At 38.9% G+C, this 9,793-nt stretch overlaps 1 protein-coding gene across 1 annotated transcript; it reads right to left on the minus strand.

Moving 5' to 3' along the window:
- Nucleotides 1-1,406: 1,406 nt before the first annotated feature.
- Nucleotides 1,407-6,402, minus strand: LOC120144356 (cysteine-rich receptor-like protein kinase 8). Its single transcript, XM_039158454.1, has 4 exons — nt 5,955-6,402; nt 5,766-5,861; nt 4,454-4,719; nt 1,407-1,451 (listed from the first exon to the last, which is right to left on the minus strand). The coding sequence occupies exons 1-4, from the start codon at nt 6,400-6,402 to the stop codon at nt 1,407-1,409; spliced, it is 855 nt and encodes a 284-aa protein (XP_039014385.1).
- Between the last annotated feature and the right edge of the window lie 3,391 nt (nt 6,403-9,793).

Below are 9,793 nucleotides of genomic sequence, written 5' to 3' on the forward strand. Positions count from 1 at the left end.
TGGTCAAATGTTCAGTGCCCAAGACAAAACCAAGATCCATCGAGAGATAGTGTTCCTTTGAAGAAGAAAGTGCATTAAATTGCATAATTGCATACATCGTAGGCATGAATAGGAGCATAGCATTGCATGATGATTTAAAACATCTACAGGTTCCCCACGTTTGATGGAGATTGTTCGAGTCTTATACTCTCTGAAGAAATAGGGGGCATACGCGATTTATGAAGATTGTGGGTCTTATACTCTCTGAAGAAATAAGGGGCAGACGCGATCGTTGAAGATTGTTCGGGTCTTATACTCTCTAAAGAAATAGGGGACAGACGCGATTGTTGAAGATTGTTCGAGTCTTATACTCTCTGAAGAAATAGGGGGCAGACACGATTGTTGAAGATTGCTCGAGTCTTATACTTTCTGAAGAAATAGGGGGCATACGTGATTTATGAAGATTGTGGGTCTTATACTCTCTGAAGAAATAGGGGGCAGACACAATTGTTGAAGATTGTTCGAGTCTTATACTCTCTGAAGAAATAGGGGACAGACGCGATTGTTGAAGATTGTTTGAGTCTTATACTCTCTGAAGAAATAGGGGGCAGACACGATTGTTGAAGATTGCTCGAGTCTTATACTCTCTGAAGAAATAGGGGGCAGACGCGATTGATGAAGATTGTGGGTCTTATACTCTCTGAAGAAATAGGGAGCAGACATGATTAATGAAGATTGTCCCAGTTCTATACTCTCTAAAGAAAGAGGGAGCGAACCCGTGGGCAGAAGATTTTCCAAGTCTCACTCTACTCTGAAGGAAAACTGGAGCGGATTAATGTGTCAAAGTTATTATGACCGGACAAATTTGACCATCTTTTGATCTTTGCTCTACTCTCGTTGCACGATATTGAACAAGAGGGGCAGTAGATGCTCATTTTGTCCGGGACGTCTTATGTGTATCCTTATGATTAATTTCTGGTTATTACTAAGTTCGTAGGATACGTTAGTTAGGGTTATCATTAATGATATGTTGGATTTCATAGTGGTTACGTGTTCTATATTAGTGATGCATACGGGTATATACATTGGGTACTTATAAATATTATAGTATTTATATATAAATAAGTAAGTAACTAAATACTGATTAATGTTTATTTGGTCTTTACAAATTCTAATTAAACTAAGATTACAACAGGCTGGACCAAACGAGCCCAGTTCCCAACAACCCAGTTCTTCAGCCCAACTGAAGAAACCCTAACCCATTAGGGTTTCCTTATCACCAGCCTCTAGCGCCGCAGCAGGAAGGCCGTTGGATCTGGCTCCACGATCCAACGGTTCCCAGCCCTCTGTGATTCCCGAGCCAACTGCAGACTCACGTGAAGCCACCACCGCGTTTCCAGATCGCGCACGACCAACCGAGCAATGGCTCAGCTACCACTGCTGCCGCCCGTGACCTGCTCCTCCATGTGACCCTGCAAACACACCAAACGAGAGCAGAAACAGACGAAAACAAAACTAGAGAGGAGGAGATCAACTAGAAATAGGGGAAGAAAACGGGAGTCTGGGGGTCATCAGCCAGGGAGAAAGAAAAAAAAAAGGAGAAACACAAATCTCAGGGAAAAAAAACAGAGAACAAAATTAAAAAAAAAAACAAAAACACCCAGAAGATCATTCATCAACACAAAAAAAACAGAAAGCAAGAGAAAAAAAGATCAACCACAGCAAACGAGAGATCCACGAAACAAAGAAAAACATTCATAACCAGAGAGTGAAACAGCTGAAAAATAGAAAACGAACCCCGTACCTTTATTCGTCTGAAGAAACTCACTCACATCGCTTAGGGCCAAAGCCACCACCAGTCGTTCAAGGTAACCTCTTTTGACCTTAGATCTATGTTGATTTTAGGGATTTAGGAGGGTCCTCGATGAGGTTTAGGTTTGGCTTGTGAGTCTAGGTCCTGAGCGAGGGGAGATGATCGGGTCTTGGGTTTTCTCAGCGAAGCCTTGAGGGAAGAAGAAGAGTGGTGGTGTATGGGTCTTTATTTTGTCGAGATATTATAAGTTTTGGGTTCAAGATTGTTTTTGGGGTTGAGATCATACCGGTGTGGCTCCTCACCGGAGCTCTATGAGGGGTGGCCATGGCAGCCACGGTGTGGTTTGGGTCTCGTTGAGGGTTGAGGAAGAAAGGATGAGAGAACGGCGAGGGTCGGTTTAAGGATGAAGAAGATAATGAACCAAGTAAAAAATTTTTACCCTAAGTATCATATACATCCAGTAACCAAAACGGCGTCGTTTAGAACTGAGCCAAAACGGCAGCGTTTTGAGTCCGGGAGTGATGCGACGTCGTTTGGAATGGGTCGAGACGGTGACGTTTTGAGAGTTATATCATCATCCGTGTTTTAGGTCGTTAGGGGGTAATCAGGTGCGAAGTCCAGTATCTTTTAATTAATTATATTTTAGTCCTTGAGTCAGTCTTTTCCGTTTTCTTAATTCGGTTCTACTAGTTTACGCGCATTCTGTTTTGGTCACCAGCTTATGTTATTTTTCATTTTTCGTTTATTTTTTCATTTAGCTTGTGAGTTTTGATGTTTGACAATTTAGTCCTATTGCAGACTTGAGTAATGTACTAATCAATTTGTATTTTGGTTAATAATTTGATGTTTAGCTATTTTCATCCTTTATGGTAATATTAAATTCAAGATTGGGTTATTCACAGTAGGTTTTTATTTTATTTTAATGAATGTGCGTGTTAATGTATGTATACATATATCGTATAAATGCACTTTAGCATAGACAACATTTTAATGAAAATGAACATTATTCTAGTTATAATTTATTTAGCATGAAAGCCCTTGTAACATATTAATAGGAGTATGATAGGTTTAATAATCTTAGAATATTAAGAATTTAAGATTTCCTTTGTAAAATAGATAACCATAATGCATGTGAATATTTTTATAGACTTAGAAATTTGTTGAATGCATGACATATTTTAGTTAGTCTTCGTATGATATCCTCATGAGCATAACCCGACATTATTACATAATTTGATTAAAGGTAATATCCTTTTAATTTAAAATTGTCTTAAGTGGGTTGTCTTAACTGATTAGATATCCGCTTTTGACTATTTTAAATTAAAAGTATATCCCATTAGTAACACATAAAAATTGATTGATCACTTTTAAAATTTGGAACGGAAGAAAAAGAAATGTTCGGTTATTTAAGTTTATCGAGATAAGGTTGTTATAACTATTTAAGATCTGGTCTCGATATTTTTAAATAATCGAATATTCTTTATCTTTCTAATGGTTGGGTAATTTTAACTTAATCAATATTGGTGCTTTCGAGTATGATAAAATTCGCATGTTGTTTTGTTTGGGATTATAAATCAAATTAAACTTGAATTTGTAAATTTTCATTGCAAAGACGTTAATTAATCGACGAGGTATCGATTTAGGGCGTTGTGGGGGTGCTAATCCTTCCCCACGCGTAACCGACTCCCGAACTCAAATTTTGGTAACACAGACCTAAACTTGTTATTTTAATTAAAATTAATTTTTTATTTAAAATGGCAAAACATTTTTGGGTGTCCGATCACACCCTAATCAAAGATCGGTGGCGACTCTTCGAACCATTTCTTTACTCGTGATAAAAATCCCAAATTTTCGAAACGAGAGGTTTCCTAAAATCGTATTGTTTTTAATTAAAAAATCAATCAAAAAGAAAATAATTAAAAATGACGCGGTTTTCAAAATCCCGCTTGTTCTGAGTTTTTAAAAAAAAATCGTTTCGACAGAATTACACACTGAAATTTAATTCCATTTCTTCTGTTGGAAACTAGACTAAATATAACCATATAAAGTACTTTTTCTAATTCAACATGTATAATTTATAGTGAATTTTCTAATCCAATTTCTAGAATCTGCTGCCCTGTTTTCTGATCTGTCATCGATCAAAAAATCATATCTTCCATTATACAAGTTGATGATGATCGATCAAATAGGTGGTAGTCAATTATGTGCCAGCTAGTCATCAAGTTGATGATGATCTTTCTAAGCCTCTGTCGAGAGCCTCTTTTGAGACATTTCGGTTTAAGGTGCAGGTGCAATCATTTGGAGGAGAGGAATAAGAGGCGGGGGAATGTTAAGAATGTGCAGTTGTTATCTAACTGTTGGAGTTGTTGAGTTCTGTTAGAGTTGTTAAAACTAGCAGGTAGGGTTAAAAGCAGTACGGTGTTTCTATATAAGCATGTACTTTAGTATTGAACAATGTGAATGAAATACACGTTTCTCTTATCATTGTTCTTATTCTTTCATCTGTTTTCCATTATAGACGAAAGACGTCGGACTTAACCGAGAATTGCCCATGAATGGCATACTCCGGAGCCATGTAGCTACTAAATAACAGCATTAGAAAGAACAATATTAGATTCATTGCTAATGATAGCATCGCATATTGGACTTTATGGTGCATACATCAATCTGGATTAGCGTAAAGCATAAGGTAGTTCCAACTGTTGTACGAGTATTGCCTTGAATCTGATTCACAGAAAATAGTCTTGCCAGACCAAAGTCTGCAATTTTAAGATTCATTTCTTTATCAAGCAATACATTGCTTGCCTTGAGATCGCGATCAACGATCCTGAGGCGAGAATCTTCGTCAAGATAAAGAATCTGTCGAGCTATTCCGCATATGATCTTGTAACACATTTGCCAATTTAATTGGCCTCGCTTGATTGGACCTGCAAAATCATCCACATAAGATTTCAATCCTGATAAACTTATAGGTACCAATGTACATGGTATGAACTATAAAGTTGTTAATAAAATAGATTGAAGCGAGAGGATTGTCCATATAATAAATCTATGTAATCAGAGTTGTCTTGGACATTTTTAGGGTCCTGAGCAAGAACTTAAAAATAGGCCCCATAAAATAAAAACATATTTTATTACTTTAAACAATTAATTTAATATTATATTAATAAACCATAGAAAAATGATTACATTTTATCAAATATATTATTTTTATTGTTTTGTTAAGAAAACATCTTAAATACAATTAAAAGAACAAAAAATGAAAGTGAGTGAGTTTGAATTTGAACAATAAATAAAAAATGAAGAATAATATATATTTTGCCATTAGATTAAGATTGAAGATAACTAAGAGTTAAAAGATATTGATAAATTAAATAATGAGATTCGGAAAAGATAAAAAAATAATTAGATTTAATTTAAAGATGAACAAATTAATAACAAAGATAGAGAAAGGGATGGAAATTTGAGAATTTTATTGAATTGAAAAAAATAGGAGTCCTCCGCTATAAATTTAGAAAGTAGGGTCATTTTATAAAATTTAAAAAATAGAAGGCCTCAATTATAAAGGTAGAAAATATAACTTCTTCGATTTTTTTTCCAGTTAGTTACCTATTTTATTGATGATGTTTACCCTGAAATTTGTTTATATTCACCCAATTCAAAATTTTATTGATTTTAAAGTATGTGTACCCACTCTAAAAAATATTTTTGAATCCGCCGTCGATAATAATATGTTCGGATTAGTTAAAAAATGGGTCTTAATGTGTGTAATAAAATAGATATGATAAAGTAATAGCCAAATTGGACTAGTTAACGGTATCTCTCACAAAGTTTGATTTCTCTTATAAAATAACTCCCAATTGCCTAATGGGAACAAAACTCACGTCATCGTTTAACAATAATTGTGTATGGGCATATTTGGATTATTAAACCTGTCGCATTCATTACCCATGGATTATGACAAGTCAACGACCAAGAACATTGACACCTCCATTGAGACCCGAATAGCAATCAACGCAATCCAACCGAAAACATGCCTGCAATTGTAATTCAAATCCCTGCTTGATACCTAAAGCAATACCCCAATAAAGCATCTGCTAACTAGAAGGCCTGGACTCAAGTGAAGCTGCAATTTAGACATTATTCTTGCAATGGATCACACTGATCAGCCTGAGAGTAGGAGAGGGGTAGAGATGGAAATTCATCATTTCAGCCATCAACATCCGTTGGTCTTGACGCAACATCAGAGTTTCACGAGTGAAGCGGCTTGCTCCTTCAGGTGTGGTGATCTCTACAAGGTTCGACCTATGGCTGCACTGAATGTAAGCATTTTCTTCACAAGGGATGTACAGAGTTAGAGTTGGCCCCTGAAATTGATCACCCCTTCCACTGCCAACACCATTTGACTCTTTTGCCAAAGTTTCCTTATAGGAGTGGTATTTGCGATTTTTGTCATAGCGGTTCTGCAGGATTTGTTTATCATTGTGCTTCTTGAGCATTCGATCTGCACGTGAACTGTGCTTTGCTTCAATCATCCCTTCCACTGCCAACACCATTTGACTATTCTGCCAAAGTTTCCTTATAGGAGTGGTATTTGCGATTTTTGTCATAGCGGTTCTGCAGGATTTGTTTATCATTGTGCTTCTTGAGCATTCGATCTGCACGTGAACTATGCTTTGCTTCAATCATCCCTTCCACTGCCAACACCATTTGACTCCTCTGCCAAAGTTTCCTTATAGGAGTGGTATTTGCGATTTTTGTCATAGCGGTTCTGCAGGATTTATTTATCATTGTGCTTCTTGTGCATTTGATCTGCACGTGAACTATGCTTTGCTTCAATCATCCATTGCTGCAAATGTTCCCACTTATTGATTGCTCCGGATGCACAAAACCGTTATCTGGTCCAGTTTACCACTGTGCTAATTGTTCTTATCCTAAATTTTTTAACCTTCATCAGGAATGTGTTGAACTATCCCTTGAGATTAAACACCCTTACTACCATAAACATCCTCTTACTCTCCTGCCAATATCACCTACTCATCCTGACGCCAGACAGAATAGTGATTATCCTGTAGGCTAGCTCCGACAGACGATTCACAAGAGAAAATTCGCCCAAAAACCAGAGAAAAAAGTCTCTAGGATTTAATAAAATATTATAAAATCAATAACTATCTCAAAAGCAGTCCACAAGCCGGACTGTTATAGCAAAAAAAATCGTCTTTATTCGAATTTTGCCAACAATAGCAAAAATCGTATTTATTCGAATTTTGCCAAAAATAGCAAAATCCCGAAAATCACTCTAAATTGAAATTCGAAATAAAATAAGCAATCTCCCAAAAATCCGGTCTAAATCGGATTTAAATTGACTTCCTAATTAACAATCGAAATATTACCATAAATAGTAAAAAATAACTAAATCTAGTGATTCGGAGGGGAAAACGGCAGAATTTGAGGTTGAAAAAAAGGCCACATGGAGCGTAGCTCGATGTGGAGAGCGTGCGCGTCGAAAAGAGCTTTCCGGATTGGGGTCTTATGCGCGATTCTGACACCTGTAGCCAAAGTTATGGCCAAAAGACTGAAACATACTCAAAACGACCCCAATAAGGAACATGTCACAATCAATTCCCGCCTTTGCGCTGATCTGCCAACTCATGGTATCTCAGCGCCATCAACGTGCAATCTGACAGCTCAGCATCATCTGTCTCGGATCCCCCTACATCAGTCGCCCCGGGTTGGAAAGAACTCGTCCTCGAGTTCAGAGTAGTGTTATCAGGATCCACAAAACAATGACTCAGGTGCTTCACATTAAAGACATCAGAAGTCTTCAAGTGACTGGGAAGTCGCAACCTGTAAGCATTATCATTGATCTTCTGCACGACCTCACAAGGTCCAATCTTCCGATCCTTAAGCTTATTATACTCACCAACAGGAAAACGATCACGAGTTAATACAACCCAAACAAAATCACCAACATCAAAAGTACTGACGACGATGATTGTCGACCCGAGTCTTGTACTTGGTATTGCTCTCATGAATGGTCTGTTTCACCTGCTCATGGATACCCCGAAGATACTTTGCCATCTCATCTGCTTTAGGACTGAAACGTCCTATACGTGGAATAGGGCTAAGTCCAACACCCCGGATGGGTTCTGACCATAGACAATCTCAAATGGGCTTAAACCTGTGGTTCTGTTTTTTGATCTGTTGTAGGCAAATTCTGCCTGAGGCAATGCCAAATCCCACTGCTTCGGCTTCGTTCCTGCCAAACACCTTAAAAGGTTTCCCAAACTTCGGTTCACCACCTCAGTCTGGCCATCCGTCTGGGGGTGGTAGGCGCTACTGAAATTCAACTGTGTTCCCAGTTTCCCCCACAGGCTCTTCCAGAAATGACTGATGAACTTAGTATCACGATCTGAAGTGATGGATCGAGGAACACCATGTAAACGCACAATCTCCTTGAAATAGAGATGGGCAATCCGGTCAGCATCCATAGTCTTTCTGCAAGCTACAAAATGAGCCATCTTGGAAAACCTGTCAACCACAACAAAGATAGAATCAGAGGCCCTTTGGGTGCGGGTAAGCCTAGTACAAAATCCATGCTGACATCGAACCAAGGAGCTTCAGGAACAGGTAAGGGAGTGTACAATCCCGCATTGGTGAGAACTCCCTTAGACCGCTGGCACACATAACAACGGTCCACATAATGGGTCACATCACTAGTCAACTTGGGCCAATAAAATTCAGAAGAGATAAGGGCCAATGTCTTATCTCGGCCAAAGTGTCCCTCATTATGGAGTTCACTTATAATTTGCTGCCTCAATGAACAATCTAGAATGCACAATTGTAATCCACGAAACAGATACCCATTATGCAAAACAAAATCATGACGGTGACCCTCAGTTACCTCCTGAAATATCCTTCCAAAGGAAGGATCAGCTGCATACATATCTGTGAACGTCTCAAATCCTGCAACTTTAGTACTCATGGTGGTGAGAAGTAAGGTACGACGGCTCAGGGCATCTGCGACGCGGTTCAAACTCCCTGCTTGGTGCCTCAGCGTAAAAGTGAATTCTTGCAAGTATGCTACCCACTTGGCATGACGTCTACTCAGCTTGTGTTGGCCATTGATGTACTTCAAGGCCTCATGATCGGTAAACAGAATAAACTCCTTCTGTACTAGGTAGTGACGCCAATGCTTCAGGGACTGAACTATGGCATAGAACTCCAGATCATAAGTGGAATAATTTTTCTTTGATCCCGATAGCTTCTCACTGAAAAAAGCAACCGGACGACCTGCCTGACTCAGAACACCACCAATGCCAACGCCAGATGCATCACAATTTACCTCGAACACTTTGTCAAAATCTGGAAGTGCCAAAACTGGAGCCTCGGTCATCTTCTGCTTGACCAGTTGAAAACTGGCCTCTGCCTCCTCAGACCACTGGAAATCACGCCCCTTGAGGCACTCTGTGATAGGGGCGATCAGAGTACTGAAATTTCTAATGAATCGACGGTAAAAAGACGCCAAGCCATGGAAACTTCGGATGTCATGTAAGGTTCTTGGTCTGGGCCACTCCAAGACTGCATCTAAATCCTCTAAATCCTCACGATCAGAGGCCTCACGATCCTCTAAATCCTGCGCCGCCAGGCGCTGGGTTAATTCTGCGACTTGCCTCTGCAAATCCGCAATCATCACATCCTGAACGCTGCGATCACGGCGTTGGGCTTCCTCATTCGGAACCTGCTCACGACGACCACGACCACGACCTCCAGCCATTGAAACTGGTGAAATTTCCCACGAAGATGTTGAAGCTCTGATACCAACTGACGCCAGACAGAATAGTGATTATCCTGTAGGCTAGCTCCGACAGACGATTCACAAGAGAAAATTCGCCCAAAAACCAGAGAAAAAAGTCTCTAGGGTTTAATAAAATATTATAAAATCAATAACTATCTCAAAAGCAGTCCACAAGCCGGACTGTTATAGCAAAAAAAAATCGT

Source organism: Hibiscus syriacus, unplaced genomic scaffold (assembly GCF_006381635.1).
Source record: "Hibiscus syriacus cultivar Baekdansim isolate YM2019G1 unplaced genomic scaffold, ASM638163v2 tig00000218_pilon, whole genome shotgun sequence".
Classification (NCBI taxonomy): domain Eukaryota; kingdom Viridiplantae; phylum Streptophyta; class Magnoliopsida; order Malvales; family Malvaceae; genus Hibiscus; species Hibiscus syriacus.

Bases quoted from the DNA above. Each gene is read 5' to 3' on its own strand.
- LOC120144356 (XM_039158454.1), bottom strand. From the start codon at position 6,402: ATGACAAAAATCGCAAATACCACTCCTATAAGGAAACTTTGGCAGAAT. The intron at 5,862-5,954 runs GTGTGATCCATT...GTATTGCTTTAG, and splicing joins TCCTACTCTCAGGCTGATCA to GTATCAAGCAGGGATTTGAA. The intron at 1,452-4,453 runs GTATGCACCATA...GTGTGTTTGCAG, and splicing joins TTACGCTAATCCAGATTGAT to GGTCACATGGAGGAGCAGGT.